The sequence below is a fragment of the Neolamprologus brichardi genome, chromosome 11 (assembly GCF_056152115.1).
Source record: "Neolamprologus brichardi isolate AB-2024 chromosome 11, ASM5615211v1, whole genome shotgun sequence".
Classification (NCBI taxonomy): Eukaryota; Metazoa; Chordata; class Actinopteri; order Cichliformes; family Cichlidae; genus Neolamprologus; species Neolamprologus brichardi.
This window is the reverse complement of record NC_142114.1, coordinates 17,187,080-17,204,085: the sequence shown is the minus strand read 5'-3', so window position 1 is coordinate 17,204,085 and position 17,006 is coordinate 17,187,080. Positions and strand designations below refer to the sequence as shown.

At 41.1% G+C, this 17,006-nt stretch overlaps 2 protein-coding genes across 5 annotated transcripts; one reads left to right on the top strand and one right to left on the bottom strand.

The window, feature by feature from the left end:
* Window positions 1-74: 74 nt before the first annotated feature.
* leng9 (leukocyte receptor cluster (LRC) member 9) lies at window positions 75-7,585 on the bottom strand. Of its 3 annotated transcripts, none has more exons than XM_035913016.2 (8): window positions 7,312-7,585; window positions 6,971-7,093; window positions 4,653-4,746; window positions 4,171-4,304; window positions 3,734-4,063; window positions 3,467-3,644; window positions 2,713-2,836; window positions 75-2,632 (listed from the first exon to the last, which is right to left on the bottom strand). In XM_035913016.2, the coding sequence occupies exons 2-8, from the start codon at window positions 7,083-7,085 to the stop codon at window positions 1,970-1,972; spliced, it is 1,638 nt and encodes a 545-aa protein (XP_035768909.2). In that variant the 5' UTR covers window positions 7,086-7,093; window positions 7,312-7,585; the 3' UTR covers window positions 75-1,969. The 3 variants fall into 3 exon arrangements, with proteins under 3 accessions (XP_035768909.2, XP_006803024.2, XP_006803025.2); XM_006802961.3 differs by having other exon boundaries at window positions 76-2,632; window positions 3,467-3,647; window positions 7,312-7,584; XM_006802962.3 differs by having other exon boundaries at window positions 77-2,632; window positions 3,467-3,647; window positions 3,734-4,060; window positions 7,312-7,583.
* Window positions 7,460-15,932, top strand: flcn (folliculin). 2 transcript variants are annotated; one of them, XM_035913015.2, is made up of 12 exons: window positions 7,466-7,866; window positions 8,037-8,240; window positions 8,356-8,502; window positions 8,599-8,820; window positions 8,900-9,066; window positions 9,152-9,243; window positions 12,042-12,205; window positions 12,410-12,523; window positions 12,909-13,032; window positions 13,146-13,271; window positions 14,792-14,894; window positions 15,301-15,932. In XM_035913015.2, exons 2-12 carry the CDS (start codon window positions 8,037-8,039, stop codon window positions 15,506-15,508), a joined length of 1,671 nt encoding a protein of 556 aa, XP_035768908.1. In that variant the 5' UTR covers window positions 7,466-7,866; the 3' UTR covers window positions 15,509-15,932. The 2 variants fall into 2 exon arrangements, with proteins under 2 accessions (XP_035768907.1, XP_035768908.1); XM_035913014.2 differs by having other exon boundaries at window positions 7,460-7,866; window positions 8,356-8,820.
* The last annotated feature ends 1,074 nt before the right edge of the window (window positions 15,933-17,006 follow it).

Below are 17,006 nucleotides of genomic sequence, written 5' to 3'. Positions count from 1 at the left end.
ATTCAGAGACTGGGAGGCAGCGGAGAATGTGCAACAACGTGACACAAGTGATGGGAGTGCACGGATGGAGATGTTCTGTTAGGTCGCGGGTGGGGGGAATTGGACTGGACTGAGAAAATGCAAATTGACAACATAATGTTGAATTGCAGCGAGAACGAGTTAAAAAAAAAAAAAAAAAAAGAGTACGGTGTTTGTCTGCCACTGGAGTAAGGGGGGCAGAAGCAGGCGAGCGAAGAGGGAGGGGGCGGCGTTAGTTTTTCTGTGTCACTGAAAAAGAGTGGGGGAAGGGAGATAATGCAAGTGAGGGAGTGCAGACACGATTGAGAGCCAGAGAGCATACTCACTGACTCATATAGTCTATGTATAGTGTTTATGTATCTGGGAGGAAGAAGAAGGGGGAGCAGAAAGGGATGCATGTAAGATTTCAGCTCAGGGAGCGTTTCCACATCCTCGGCACCACAATGAAGGCATTTATAACGGCGCTGGCACATCACCACTCACACGACTTTAAAATAACCAATTCAATATTTAATCCACATGATAATCTAGTGGTCATAATCATTCGTAAAAAGAGTACAAAGGGATCATTCTGTTGGAGCGCAGTCCATGCAACATTCCCATTGTACAAGTCCCTGAATTACGAACAGCAATTATTCAGGCCTATAAAAAGAAGACTTTATGTGTCCATAATCAGCTTCAAATTTATTGTCTGTGCAGTAGTAAAACAGTGTAAATTAAGCATGCTTACAGGTCAAAGTTAACCCCAATCATTAGGCCCATCAGATATAAAGTATAACAAGCATTTCTGCACCAAGAAAAACAGATGACCAATTAAAACATTCTTAAAGTTCTTCATAGCAATAAAAACAATATTAATATTATCAAACTCATGGTCCCGAGTCAATTAGACATAAATATTATTGAGCTCCAGCTCATGTTTGCACAAACAGTTCTTCATGGTTTTTACTGTCTCTACATAAAAGGCTCTCCAAGCAAAACATTATTTGGCTTATTGATTGTTAAATAATTATGGATTCATTTCTGGATTTTCCCAAATATGATTAGCTGTAGCAAATAAAACATCACAACCACCGAATTCACCAGTGAACCAGAACTTAAGCAGGCTGATGACACTGAGGACACCATAACAAGAAAACTGTGCAGTAAAGATCCATGGCTAAAAGAACCAGAGCTAACATTTTAAAATGGACTGCTGCTCTAAAAACTTCAGCACCTTAAGCAGTTTTTTCAAAATTGTGGATTAATTGTTTATATGTTGTATTGTAGCCAGGATGTTGTTTTAAGCTTTAGTGATGTTTACAGCCCATCCCCGCCCTTTTCTTTCCTCTATATCTCATCTAGAAATATGAAACATGAGATTTAGTACCTTAACACAGCGGTCCCCAACCCCTGGGCCTTGGACCGGTACCGGTCCGTGAGTCGTTTGGTACCGGGCCGCGAGAGTTGAGGCTCAGGTGTGAAATGTATAGTTTTCAGGGTTTTTATCGGTTTTCAGCGTTATTTTGTTATCGTTTTTATCGTTAACTCTGTTTTCCTGGGTCTTTTCACGTGTGTTATGAATAAATCTTCTTTTTTTCAGTACCGGTACTAGTTTTATTTTGTTGTATTTATCCGCGACACCTTAAAGGCCGGTCCGTGAAAATATTGCCGGGCATAAACCGGTCCGTGGCGCAAAAAAGGTTGGGGACCGCTGCCTTAACAGATTCAAATGCATTAAATAGGAAAACAAATATAACTTTGATCATATTTTTAATTTAAATGAAGTATTTATATCTAATAAATTTAACGAAATTATATTTTTACACCTTTTACGGCCTTCATTAAAAAATGTGCATCTTATCTGAATAAACAAAACTTCTTATAAAGTTTAATTCAGAGGCATCAGCTTTGGTAGACGAGGCCACGTGGCTTATTGCACCCAGTAATGTCTGCAAATCTGACTTCTTTATCATCGAAGTGTTACCGAGCACACCCTCTCATAAAAACCGTCTACTTTAGAGCCGCCCATGGCACACAGGTGTAAGGTGTTAACTGGCAGACGCCCAAAGTTTAAGCCCTTCCCCACCCTCAGGTCCCCCACACCTTCAAATATCTTCTCGCCCTCCCTGTCCAGTACCCTGGCCAGACTGAGGTGGTAGCGTGGGTTGTAGGAGTTCCTGTGGAGAAAACCCTCTTTCCTGTAGGCCTCCTGCAGACCGCTGTTGAGCTGTTGTAGGTGGAGCTGAGGCTGAGGACTCAGGTACAGCACCTTCCCATTGAAATGTTTCAGCTTCACAGGAAAGGTCACAGCTACCGGCGGGTTTCGGTCCAGTTGTGCAAACCGTTGGAGGATCTCCCCAGCAGCCGCCACCTCAGCGGGGCTGTGCAGCACCAGGAGGCACAGGGTGACGTGAAGGCTGGAGGCGGTTTGCCAGTGAGGAGCAGAGGAAGGTATGAGGGAGGTGAGCTCCTTCTGCAACTGCTGGAAACAGGAGAGGATGGCAGGAGTGTTGGCCCGGAAGGTGATGAAGTGTGTGGGTCTCTTCTTAGGGGGGCGACCACCACGCTTCTCTTCTCTTTGCTCCAGAGGTACAGATGGATTCTTGCTAACTTGTTGGACTGCAGGATAACTCTGTAGTAGAAAGGAAACATTCAAATAACATAACATACAGTGTAAAAGCAAGATTTCATGGCCAGATGTGCTGTACTCACTATACAGTCTTCATGGCCTTCCCAGCTTTCCTCCCATTCTGGCAGAATCTCCCCCTCACCCTCCTCTTTTACACCCGGTGCCTCCTCTTCGCTTGAGGAACTCTGATCTGCTGAAACCTGATGTCTGAAATCAAAGCAGGTGAGCAAAATCAATAAAGAGCCAGCTGTAAACACACATTTTGAAAAATCCATTCTCTAACTTTTAATTGCAAGTTCTTTTCATTCTCTTACAGCTTGTTACATACGTAACATGTGTCACAAAAGGATTTTTTTGGAGTTTTTTTTATATTAAAAGCCCATGGTTTTTTTTTTGGGGGTTTTTTTTAGTTTTTTTGGGGGGGAAGGGGGTATATTGCCTGAATGAGGTTGTTATTTGAGGAAGGCAAGCTATAACTGGAGTGCATTTCTCAGCTTTTCTCTTATTCTCGTCTTCCTGATGCAGAGGTGTGAGTGAAAGAGATGTGGGTGGAGGTCCTCAGACCTCTAGATAGTAGCATGCCATTTGAATGCTCCAATCAGAAAGGGTCTGATTTAAATCTCTTACTATAATATACCCCCACCTTTAGATTCTGCCTCAAATCACTGATGCTGAAGATCCTCAAGCATCTTTCTCATTTTAAGTGTTTTAACATTTTGCACAAAGTGATTTGGGAAAACAATGTGTAGATGCTAACAATGATTTTGGGGGGGTGGGGGTTGTTTTACTTAAGATCTGTTCTGAGTTATATTTAAACGAGCAACACGAACACCAGACCTATCTGCAGCCTCCTCCTCAACACATGGTCCTCGTGACTCCTGTTGTTCCTGAGAAGTGTTTCCTGTACACTCTGGTGGTGGTGGTGCAGACTCAGGGGTGTGAATATTTGTCTCATTCTGCTTCTCTTCCTCTGCAGGTGGCTGCTCGTTAGTTGTTTCAAGCGCTGCTGTATTTTCTTCTAAAACAAAACGTAACATTCAGTCATCTTGCAGAATACATGTGGTCACATGTAAGGTCTGGCAGCACCAAAGCTGCTTGTCCTACCTCTTACTTCCTCTTCCCCTCCAAAGGGGGGAGCCAGAGATTGACCTGTGGAACCGAAAACTCGGTCAGTCCTGGTGTGGCGGTCCCAGACACGGTGCCCTCTGTAAGTGAAGTACTGGATCCTGTGTCTGGGCAAGGCCAGCTCAACAGTGTAATCACAGTCACACGGGTTGGTCTCCCAGTTGAAGTCACAGAAGGGGCGCTCCAGCACGCCGAGGAATCGATCCACATAGCCCACTACAAATTCTGATGCGTCCACCGATGGGTCCCACAGGATCCGGGAGATCACTTCATCTGCTGTGCGCATACGAGGCTTTTTGTTCACCTCTGCTGAAGAGAAACAGTTTTAAAAAAGTGAACGGACAAGTTCAAAGAGTATAAAGCGTAATTGGTCTCATGGAAGTATGTTCTCACAGAAAGTTAAATAAATGCGTCACCTCTTTTCTCGTTGTGCTTTGGCACTTTATTCACACTGCCCTTCTTGTTCTTGTGTTTTTCTTGTGTCTTTTCTTCTTCCTGTTTTTCATCCACAACAGGACACAGAGCCCCTGAATCATCCTGTAATGGGTCACTAAGAAAGAGAGCAGCAGTGGAAAAAATGCAGAGACAAGGAGATTGAGACAGAAATTTCATCAGTGAGAGTATTCATCATATCTAGCCAACTGTCCTGCAGATAAAAAAAATGCAGACAAAAGGTCATTCCAAAGATATTTACATCCATGTCTCTCTGTCTCCAAACCAAGCTTCTAACATCTGTGATCTGAAGATAAACAGCAGCTATTCTACAATAATTTCCAAAGTTTTTTGTGTTAATTTTGAAAATAAATCCACAAGATGTCAAGAAATTATCTGGAAAAAAAACTATAAATCCTCATTTATGCTTCTGATGACTTTTCTGAATAAAGTAAGGAGAGCAAACCTGTGAGCTAAACGGCATCTGAGGCCAAAATGACATTTTCCTATCCGGAAAAACTGGCACACTTTGGCTCCATCCTTGCAACGTTCTGCTGACTCTGAAAGACAGGGCGCCAGAGGGAGAGACAGAACAAAAGGTTAAAAATAAAAAGAGCCAACGTTTAATAACACTGAACAGAAGTCATGCAGCATTTCACCCTTTCTTCTGCATTCAAACTATGTCAAAAAAAAAAAACAATGTAATGGCAGAAGAGATCAACAGGTTTTGTTTAAAGCAGTCCCAAGGCATGTTACAGCTTCTTATATGGTCACTCGTAATTTTAGGTACCCGTCTTTGCTACAATAAGCCAGTACTCAAAATAATGTTTTTCGCCATTGGACCACTAGAACCGTAGAGCTGACTTTTACCCTGGCCCCTTGTTCATTTTCACAGGCCAAAAAAGTCAATGTGAGAAACTTGTAATCTTCTGCTAAGATTGCTGCATAATTTATTAGCATAACTGACTTATGAATCTATTTTTTTTTTTTTTTTTTTTTTTTAAATTGTAGCTGTAAAAATGCTGTGCCCCTCTTTAGATCTCTAAAAAGAGACAGTGTGGCTGGTGTCAGTCTGCAAGTTCACAAGAAATCTGCCAAATTTAGACAGACACCTTTCATTTTAGCTTCTTCCTGATTCAGTTGTGCTTTCTCTTTGAAAAACAAGCCAGGGTTTTACTTCACATTTAACCGATCCACAGAGGTGGTGGTGTTTTAATGTTAAAACAAGTGAGTTTCATAAGAAACAACATCACTACCCAAATGTACTTCCTTGCTGACCCTGTGTGTCTGGGTCATGGGCTACGCTGAATCCTACAAAAAGTCCAACTTCCAAAAACTGCGAGTTCTAAGATTGTATTTCTTCACATTGATCCCAGCTGTAAAACAGAGGAAATTTACACCCTGTTAGTTTATAGTAGTTTTCACTATCAGTGAAACGATCTGTAGTGACTGTAGTGGCTGTTAAAGTGTTCAGCAAAGCGATATGAATGATAAATTAACAATATCAGATCACACATGTGCTACTTATACCATACTTTTAGAAGATGTAGTATGTTTCTACTTAGAACAAAATCCATGAAAAAGTTATAAAATTATGTCGTGTAATTGTAACCATAGAAAAGTTTTAAGTTCATTCTTAAAGTAAAGTGGAAGAAAAAAATCTGAGATCCTGATGAAGTACCACAGGGTCCTTGCACCACATAATACTGAGCAAGTTCTCTTGGATTTTGTTTTTTCTACTGCTGCCACCGATGAGCACCTGTCAGATCAGCCATGAGAGCCGTGCAGTACTTTTCTTTCTGATTTTTGTTCATGTATATTTTCACCGTTTGCTTCTGGGTGTGTTTACATTTTGGCTGGTGTCTTATATGAGCTTCCGCATCAGTCTATGTCACCCACACAGACATCTGGAAAAAGGATTCCTTATCGTCTGTTCATTTATTAGAAAACCCTCTTATCATTCCCGTTACCATGCTGTGTCATAAATAAATGAGTGAGAAAGAGGCATGGGGAAAATGACGTGTACAGTCCATCTCCAGTCCACTTCCACTGAGTATTATCATATGACAGGTGGCAGTGACTCAACTCAGAGGACTCAAATGTCAGCCAAGTATGCTGTACATGACGAAGTTGCCTTTACACCCAAATAACACATCCTGCAATACTATTTAGAGACAGGAGAAATGGACGTGACTCATGACACAAATACTTTACTTATTAGCTCTGAGTTATTTCTTAGAAAGGGAGATGGTTGTCTGGATCAGCCACAAATTTTGGGAGAGTTTTCAACTCTCTCAAATTGAATGCCTATAAGTAAATGTCTAAGCATAAAAATTAAACATTACAACTTTGAAATTCTTTAGTAAATATAAAGTTAATCCACAGATTAGTCCGCTGAAGCGGGCAGATCAGAGTCAGTCAATCCTGAAACATTTCCAGCTAAGCAGAGTGGCCTAGCAGGACGTGAAAAATGTAGGAAACAGTTCAATACAGTACTGGACTCCATCATTCAGCCCCCGTTCTGATGATAAGAGGCTCCGGCCACACGATTACAAAACTAAGACCTGGCCAGAACTATTGCTCAGAGTAACACAGAAACACACCACAGACTGAACAATATGATTTATAAGTGGATTACAAGGAAAATAATAAGCTGGTGTAATCATATGAGTCAACCAGCAGGATTTTACTGTAAATGTCTAATAACAAGATGTGTTTCAAATCACCTTAGGTTTCACAGACTCACTTTAGATTACATATAGTAAATGTGCGAAACTGATTTACCTTCTTTGGCTTTTGGGGTGTCTTTGCCACTCTGAGAGTCAGCGGGGACCCCTGCCTGTGGACTCGGTGTGTCAGTCGGGTCGGTGGGGGGAACTCCTGATCCACCTGAAGCCATCCTAAGATCTGAGATTTAAAAGTCAGAGAAATCTGCCGTGTCACTGTGTGCAAGTTATCTCTTTGTTGACCACTTAAGAGTGACACACCTATAAAAAATTCATGTTTTAATGCGGAAGTGACGGATTAACGTTGTACAGTGTTAAAAGAAAAGCTAATAAACCAGCTAGTCTTCTAAAATAGTATATTCAAACCATATATACGCTTATAAATCAACCGGAACATACCTTTTAGTACACAAACCTTCAATGAAAACAGTTCCGACTTTTTTTTATTGCCCTTTAACCCGTTGTTTGTTATACCAGATTGGGTTATGGGTAATGTAGTTCCACTTTTTCGTTTGCCGAGGAATGCCTCGTTTGTCGTACATAGAGCCTGATATTGGAACACAGAAAAGTCGAAAAACTCTTAAATATGTTCGCGTGCTTTCGCGTCACTGGTAAAGCATTAAAGATGTTTTTGATTCGACGGATAAAACTGAGAAAAAGAGCAGCAGTTGGCAGCCACGCGTCATTTGTGCCCGAGCGCGTGACTCTGCATCATGTGACGAGGTCTGTTTTTGTTGCCTGCTGGCAGCTACACAGAGGACAACAAAGTGTAGAAAGCCTCAATTAAAATGTTAGGAACGATGGCTTTTTAAAATACAGGCTCGATGAAGATTTGATTTTGTTTCACGGCGCTGTTATTTCTTTTAACGGCACGGTTTTTTGAACACTACGTCCAATGAATGCCTCTTTGTGAAGTGTCACCAGTCATTTGTTGAACTTGGTTCTGCACTGAAGGTAAGACCCGTCTCATACTGCCACCTGTACCCGTATTTTAACCCCAGTGTAATCTGGTAACGTCAGTGATTAACCAGAACTAGATGTGGGTGTCATGACTGTAGGTGTTCTGATCTAAATCAGACATCTTTAGCACAGTAAACATATGAAAACTTGTCTTGTTCTTTCAGATGAATGCTCTGGTGGCTCTCTGTCACTTCTGTGAGCTCCATGGCCCTCGAACCCTGTTCTGCACTGAGGCACTACACCCGCCTTCCCCATCCCCTTCATCCCAGGTAGGTGCCCAAATGCCAGGGGACCGAGATGGTGACCGTGATGGTGAAGGTCTAACCATGAAGGCCAACAGCTCAGCCACACAGAAAGAAATGTGTGAGGTGAGTAGAAGGGGCCTGACTGTGACCTTATCAGATGCTTGGATCCCTCGCTTTATTTGTTCCTTCATTAATTTTCAGCCTTAAAGTACTGATTTCCTTTTTTTTTGTCTCATAGGGTTGCCGATCCTTGCCTGCATCTCACCCGGGCTTTGTTAGCATTGATGATGAAACAGGCATCCGCTTCCTGAGCCACCAGCACCCCAGACAGCCCCAGCTTTTCAGCGTGGTCCGACAGGCTTGCGTACGCAGTCTCAGCTGTGAGGTAATTAGTGACATGTTTATGTGGGTGTTGTCTGTGGGCTTTAATCGGCTGATTACTGACATACTTCGTTATGTTTTCTGTTTGTTTTGGTGTCAGGTGTGTCCCGGACGTGAAGGGCCCATTTTTTTTGGAGACGAGCAACATGGATTTGTGTTCTCACATACCTTCTTTATCAAAGACAGTCTCGCTAGAGGCTTCCAGCGTTGGTACAGTATTGTTATGGTAGCCATGGACAGAATCTACCTTATAAACTCCTGGCCTTTCCTGCTGCGTCACCTCAAGCTTACTATACAGAGTCTGCAGAGCACAGCTCTAAAGGTAGAGCACGTATATAAACATAATAAACTCAGCAGACTTATTAGTGCTTCTGATGTCTTTGGACTGTCCTTTCCATTAGGTGTTTGACAATGAACAGGGAGTTTGTCCCCAGCGAGCTGTGAGGATGAACAGCGCATTTTCACCTGCAGTTTTTCCACACCAAAGGAGCGGCAATGCAGCCCGATCGCTGACTTCGCTCACCCAGCATCCTAACCTCTGGGCCAGCCTGCACTCCTCCTTTAGCTGGTGAGTCATTAGGTTCAAAGAAACTGTTCTTCTTTTTACAGTCAGTCTCTCACCCGGCTAATGAGTGGTCTCACCTCACTTCCAGGTTACTTAAAGCTTGTGGTAGCCGTCTGACGGAGAAGCTCCTGGAAGGAGCCCCCACCGAGGACACTCTGGTGCTCATAGAGAGACAAACGGGTAGATGCATTGACCTCGATTAAGAGGCGTGATATTTATTTATGTATATACAGTTGTGATCAGAAATTTGCATACACTCATCATGAACATGAATCTCATAGTAATTTTGGGCTTTAAATGATTTGTTTGAACTGTTATTTTTCCACAGTGGAATGACTATACAGCATACATCTTTAATGACTTTAAAAAGCAAGAACTGAATGTACAAGATTGAATTTATTTGGGATTTTCTCTAATCCACACAGTGTCAAAAGTATACATACAGACTCAAATATATACATACACTCCCTCTAAAATTTGGTTTAATGTTCCTTAGGAAGTTGCACCTTAATTGCTCAATAAGTATCTGGCATATTTTGGGGGCTGGGTAGTTGACCCATCTTCTTGGCAGAGTTCATTTAGATTTGTTGGTTTGTTGAACCAGCTCAGCTTATAAGCATAGTCCACAGATTTTCTGAGTGAGGTCAGGGCTTTGGGAAGGTCATTTCAGATGCTTAGTGTTAGCCTGCTTTATCCCTTCCAAAACCAGGTTTGATGTGTTTAGGATCATTATTCTGTGGGAATACCAACTGCGTGGAGTTAGTCATCCTTCTTCATTATCCTATCCACTTTGTACAACATATTATTTGACTGTCAGTCAAAAGGTCTTACAGCCCAGTGCTTGACATTTCAAGGCAGACTTGAGCCTTGGTGCTTCCTGGCTCAAGTCTTCCAGTATCAACTGACGGTGACAGTTTGGGTCTTCTTACAGAACCTGGTAAAGTCGTGACATATCTGAACAATTTGTATTTGCATACAATGGTTTTAACTGATAACCTTCGAATCTGTGTATTTTCTGATCTGTTGGTTAGAATGGATCCAAGAGACCGTCCCAGCTTGTGTAAATCTGCAGTTCTTCTTCTTAGATCTTCCCTGAGTTCCTTTGACTTTCCCATTGTTCTGAGTAGTGGTTAATCCAATGAGTGCTGTCAAACAAATCTCTTTATGCTGGCAACGAGAGAAAATTAATAGGCCTTGGCAAGTAAAGACTTTGTAGAACCTTCAGCACAACAGTGAATGTATGTTTATAGCCAAACTGGTGCACCCAATTCTTATTTTTTAAAGTCATCAAAGATATTGGCTGTGCAATTATTCTACCCTGGAACATGAACCGTGTTCCAGGGTAGAAAGATATTCTAACCAGCAAATTCTTGTGGTTCTCTGAGTGAATTATATGTCCCACTGGTGGGGCTCAGACAACCAGATGAAAAACATGAAGTTGAAAAAATGCATTTAAAAGGAAAATAGGCGAAAAGGAATTTTCTGATGTAAATTGCTGAAGCTTTTAAACAAAATTCAACGTGCATCTGTTTTTCTTGTTGATGACTGGTTTAAAAAAATGTGCAGTGTCACCTTGACCCAGCTTCTGAAGTGGAACGTGTGTGAAAAAGTTTAAAAGCCACTTCTTTTAGATGTGGTTAGGTTCATTTTGTTCCTAAATTAACCTAAACTCATGACAGCATGTCATTAGTTTGAACAACATGCTTATGGTTTTTATCATCTGACTGAGAAAGCTCTGGTGAAAGTGTGAATCACCAGACGAGTCTGTGGAGAGATGCCAGAAAAACAGTGATTCACTAAAGCATCCCAACTTTCCAGAGAGTTTACACAATTCCAGTCAGTATTCAGTAATATCATGTACAAAAAAAGAAACCCAACATTTACAGTGAAACTTTCTCTGACAGTATAAGCTCTGGAATTTTAAATCCTATTCTGGGTCATATGACCAAGAATCTGTTAATTTATACACCAAATGGACACTCATTACATAGACTTTGCTAGGAGATGGTTGAGTCCTGTTTTACCTTTAGAAGTGCTTTAATTATTTGTGACAAAGATTCATCAAGGTGCTGGAATCATTCCTCAGAGATTTTGGTTCATAATGATATGACAACATCACACAGTTGCTTCAGATTTATGACAATACATTTATAACAATAAGTAAACAATGCCGATCTTTGCTGTGGCAATTAAATGGTTCTTTATTGGTACTAAGAAGTCAAAGAAAATGTGGGCCTAACCACAAGCAGCTGCCTGAACTGTTGATGCAAGACAGGATGGATTCATGTTATTTGTTCCAAATTCTGACCCTACTATCTGAATATTGCAGCGGAAAGTGAGACTCATCACTAGGCAGTATTTTTCCAAGCTTCCAATTGGAAGTTGTCCAGTTTTGGTGATTCTCCTCTGATGTCAAAAAGGCATTTTCACCTAGAGAACTGCTCCTTACTGTATATTTTCTTTTCTTTTTTATTTACTGGGTATTTTCTTCTTTTTTTTACCATTCTCTGTAAATTCTGTGTGGTTGTGTGGGAACATCAGCAGAACTGCTAAGACCAGGCCACAGCCCACCATGCAACATTGAAAGTCTCATAAATCACCTTTCTTCCCCATTATGATGATCACTTTAAACGTCAGCAGGTCATGTTGACCATGACTACATGAATAAATGAACAGGGTTGCTATCATGTGAGTTGGCCGGATATTTGTGTTACCAAGTAGTTGAAACACTGTACTTAGTAATGTGGTCGCTATGCAGTGCAGGTCATAGGTGTTACTAACAGAGTCTGTTTTTTTTGTTTTGGAAACAGTGGGTAGCTATCCTCATGTGTGCACTATGATGATAGTTGTGTAGGTATGACTCGTGTGGTGTATGAACCGCCGTTTATCAGTTTCCTACGGAAATTCCCCACATTTGTAATGAACCTTTGCTTGAAAGCATTTGCTATTTCAGTTTTTTAATGTCATGTGTTTTAAAGAGCAAGAGGAGGAAATGAGCTGCTGGGAGGGAGCAGAAGGAGGTGCTTCAAAGACGCAGAGGCACCTGTCAGAGACCGAGCTGGCCCACAACTTCCTGAGCGATGATACAAAACTGGATGAATTACCTGGTCCAAAATTTAGGTCACTGAGGCATTTGAGACAGGTGAACTTAAGCACATTTGTAGTTTGCTAATGTATACCCAACTTAAACATGAACAGCAATAGAAAACTGAGATTGAATGAATAAAGAAAAATACGTGTTTTTGCAATCATTTATATGGTAAAGTGATACATATTGGTTAAAAAAAGAGCTCATACACTGTATGTGTGAGCTGTTGCTTAGTAAACATTGTGGTTCGTTCGGCAGGTCCTCGGGGCTCCTGACTTTCGACAGCTAGCTTGGCACGTGCTCATGGGAAATCAGGTCATATGGAGAGGTGCAGATCCAGTTCTCATCCAGTCAGCTTTTACAGTGCTAAAGGTACTCTGCTCCAGTGGTGTGGCCTTTGTAGATAGAGCGTTGTATTATAATATGGGTAAACATGAACTTTTGGGGCAGGGGAGCGCGCCTACTATTTGTGTGAGGGTGTAATGCTGTTGTTATTGCACAGTTTTGACCTTTTCTTTTGCGACTACATGCTCTCCTGGGGTTTTCTTTGTGGTTATTTTTTATTTGAATACTTGAAAGATAAATTTTTAATGTTATCAGTAATGTAATGTACTGTAATGTTTGTGTTTCTTTACCACAGTTCTTTAGTAGAAAACTCATTAATGAGTAAGCAGAGACAGCAAGGCTGTGTGAATGTTAGCCAGATCAAACAGTGTATCATCACGGCCATTAACTCACTTCTCTATTTTCCCATTAGTCTTTGCTCCCGGTAGGCTGTGTGCGCTCCGTGCCGTACAGCTCTCAGTACGAGGAGGCCTACAAGTGCAACTTTCTGGGTCTCTGCCCCGATGTGCCTATTCCAGCTCACGTCAGCTCCTCAGGTGCAAGAAGCTCTTTGAGATTTGTAGATCGCTGTGTGAGATTCTCTGTGAAAAACTGTAGATGTGTATTTGCAGTTTAAACTGTAATAATTTTGCTTTGATTTGCTCTTCAGAGTTTACGGTGCTCGTGGACGTCACCTCAGAGAGAAGCTGTCACATCCCAGCTGTAAGAGAAGACGACATCAGCTCACTTTATCAGTTCACCATCACCAGTGCCAACACACAACCTATAGACAGGGGTGAGTGCATCAGTCTTGATTTCATTTGCTGCATGTTTGTTGCCTCTGTTTGCGTTACACAATTTACAGTCTGGGAACCCATCGGCTTGACTGCTCATTAATCATCTGAGGCCAAAGGTAAACTTTTCACAGCTTTCTGTGCAGTCGGCGTTTTTCTGTTCGTTGCTTTCTTTTTCTGCTTTTTGCTCATTTTTTACAAAGTCAGGTAAATTAAAAGACCGATAATAAAAAGCTTCATTTTCTACGGCAGCCGATGTTTTCAGGTTTCCATCTTGACAAATGCCATCCTTCCTTTACTCTTCGCACAGAAAGCTTACAGCCATGTAACCCCAGCCTGCTCTAGCCTAATTGGTCGATACCACTTGGACTAAAAGCAGATTACAAATAGACATCTTTATATGTAGAATCTATTTATAGACATTACAAATTTACATTTATCATCATCTGACTCTGTATCAGTGAAAAGGATAGATTTTTTCCCCTCCTGATTCATTAACCCTCGTTTAAGTCAGAGCAGCTGTTAAAGTGAAAGTAGAAAAATGCTCAGACACAGCAAGAGCGTTAAGGAATCCATTAAAAAAAATTGAAGAATTTGCATCAAAAACAGAAACTAGTTGTTTCCACAGAATATATATCAGAGAATCCATCTCACACGTCTTCAGACTTTGTGCCAGTAGACAAACCAAACTGGTTCTGGGCAAATCGGAGTTCTGTGATGAACTTAGAGTCAGAAGGTCACGGCTACAGGTGTGTTTTAGGTTTTACAGGTGTACCGAACATCATTATTTACAGCGATTCCTACTAATAAATTCCTATTAATTCAGTAAAACATAAATTAAAAAAAGTTCCCATTAATCACTATCTATTATAGAAATGTCTTGCCTTTTTTTCTTAACACTAGATTCCTTTACAAAAATAGGGCCCCATTACTTTATCATGTCAAAAAACTTATACCAACATATATCAGGGATTAAACGTGAAGTTAAACTTCTTCGCGCATACAGAGAGGGGAGTTTAAGATCAAAGTAGGCTGTATGTCGCCCGCATTGTGAAACGAGTTTGACACCCCTCCTTTAAAGGGTTCTGACTATATAGGAACACACACACACACACACACACAGCAGAATACACAAAAGCAACAAACATACCAGCATACCTGAGAAAGGGTCAAAAACTAAATCCAAATTATAAACTTCAAAGCTACAGAAACCTAAAACATGATAATGAGTAACCGTTCGAGTAAACAGCAAAACATTTGTTGCGTAGCTGGTTGCAGCGACTGCTTGCAAGCTCATAAAGCTACTCAGACCGCGGCCTGTTTTTCCTTTTCACGCTCTCTGCATCCTGTGGTTCATCAGTCTGATTTGTTGATGTTTTCTCACTGCAGACGGTTATACACAAATAGTTCAACCAATCACCTACTAAGAATTTTTAATTTTCTTTTGCTTGACTCTTTTTTTTTTTCCTAAATTTTTCCACTTGGTTCTTCCACTGACTAAATCTTTGTCCTCTTTCTCCAGGTCCAGCATTACTGAACAAGCTGGAGGTCGCTCTGTGCAATGAGAACCTGTCGGTGGATGTTGTGTCTCACTGCCTGCTGTGTTTGAAGGAGGAGTGGATGAAGTGAGTAAAGCTCCTTTATGCCACGTTCCAGATACTTCAGAACTCGGATGTCGGAACAGTGCATTTTACAAAAAGCCAGCAAAAACAGAATTTGTTTAGGTTCTCATTAAGGTAGAGCCATTCAGGGAGAAACAGGAAAACACATTAATGGGTAGAGCTCGATCACTGCTCACTAATGAGTCAAAAACACACAACACTTGCAGTACAGATTAAAAGTTTATAATTTTACTGTTGTTTACATTCAGTACTGCCATCTTGGATTGCTAACTTAGGATATTTCCAAGTGGGAAGTCTTATTGAGAGGGCGTTCCACACAAAGATTCCCACTGGAAACTTGGAATTTCCGAATTCTGTCTTCTTCAGGAAGGCATAATTAGTCTTAAGTGTGATCTATTTGTTTTTTCAGTAAAGTCAAAGTGCTGTTCAAGTTCTCCAAAGTGGACGGTCGAGGAAGAGAGGACACCCAGAAGGTTCTGGCACTCCTCGGTGCTACGGGGCCCGGGGAAGAGGACAACGTCAGGCTGCTCAAGTACTGGATGACTGGACTTAGCAAAACATACAAGAGCCATTTAATGACAGCTGTCCGAGGAGGGGAGAGGAGCCCCAGCCAGTGACAAAGAGGAGGAGGAGATTAGGATAAAGAAAGGGGAGCTGAAATGAGGGGGAATGCCATTTCTTTGACATTCCCCTTGTTTTGTTTTGTTTTCTTTTATTAATTTGTTTAGTTTTGGGGGTTTTTTTCTTACCCATAGTCTTGTCATTTAATGACAGGACTGTGAACGGATGACACAAAGGGTTTCGCTCGTCAATTATGGTTGTTTTCAGTAACTGTTGTGTATCTAACGATGATGATTATCTTGCTCACTAAACAAGTAGAATCAGTTTGGATAATGCATGAGGGCTTTTATTATTTGTCAAAGGGAACTCTTATAGGAGACCTTTTTATACAGATATGTAAAGCTTAGCTTATTACAAAAAAAGACTTTGCACTTTGTTTACTCCTGCTGATGTTTTAAAATAAAATAAAACCAATGTAAACTTTGAGCCTGACATCCTTTCTCGACCCATGGTTGGCTCCACCTTGTGGTGAATAGAAAGAAAATGGGAGGGAAAGTGAAGCGGAGGTGGAGACCTTTTGTTTCTCCATCACCTCCCACTCGTTTGAAGGCCTTCCTGCGAGCAAGCTTTAAGTGGTGTAAGACAGCACTTTAATTTTTTTTTTTTCCCCCCAAGTCCTGAAACATACAAAAAGTGTTGCATAACAAGGACCCGGGACAGAAGACCACATCGGCAGGATTTGGGGTTTTTAATAAGCCAGTCACTCTGATCTGCTTTTTTGTTTTTTCCATGCCAGTTATATGAGCCTGTTGATGTGCTGAAGCTCACAGACTTTACTCAGTAAAATGTGGCTTTGTTTAAGTTGGAGGTTGTTTTTGGATTTTTTTTTTTCATGACCCCAAAATTTTAAGTTTCAAACTTGTGTTTTAGTCCTAATTATGAAGGAAAAAGTGAGTCTGCATATATTGGAGTGACTATTTTTTTTCCTTTTTAAAGGAATGCACTTCTTTTGTTTTTATTAAATCTGGATTTCATTTGTTGAGCTACGCTCCGACATGTGTGGACTTCATCTGCAGCAGCTTCACAAATTTTCTGCGTATTTACTTCCCTCTGAATTTTAAATGCAGTATGAACCAGGAAGACGGCACTCTGATTAGATATTTCTGTCTATCATTATAAACGTAGCATAAGTGAAGAGGTTTTGATTTAGTCATGCTTTGGGGAATATGGAGCCCTCGCTTGCTGCGGCTGTCTGGTTTCCTTTTCCTGTCAGTAGAGATACCTCTCTGGGAAATTTTCCTCTGTCCTTTGGCTTATGATCCAACAAACATGAAGAATAACGACTTCCTTCCTTTCATCATTAATCAACTCCTCTGTTGACATTGACTGATATCCAAAACCAACGTGATGCTTTGCATAACCTGAGGCCACAAAACAACACTTTACAGACAGGATGATGACAGCTGTGCACAGTGCTCCGCATCACAATCATACCATCCAACTCTGCAAAGCTAATTTTAACATTAATGACTAAAGAAAGCAGTCATGTTGGGA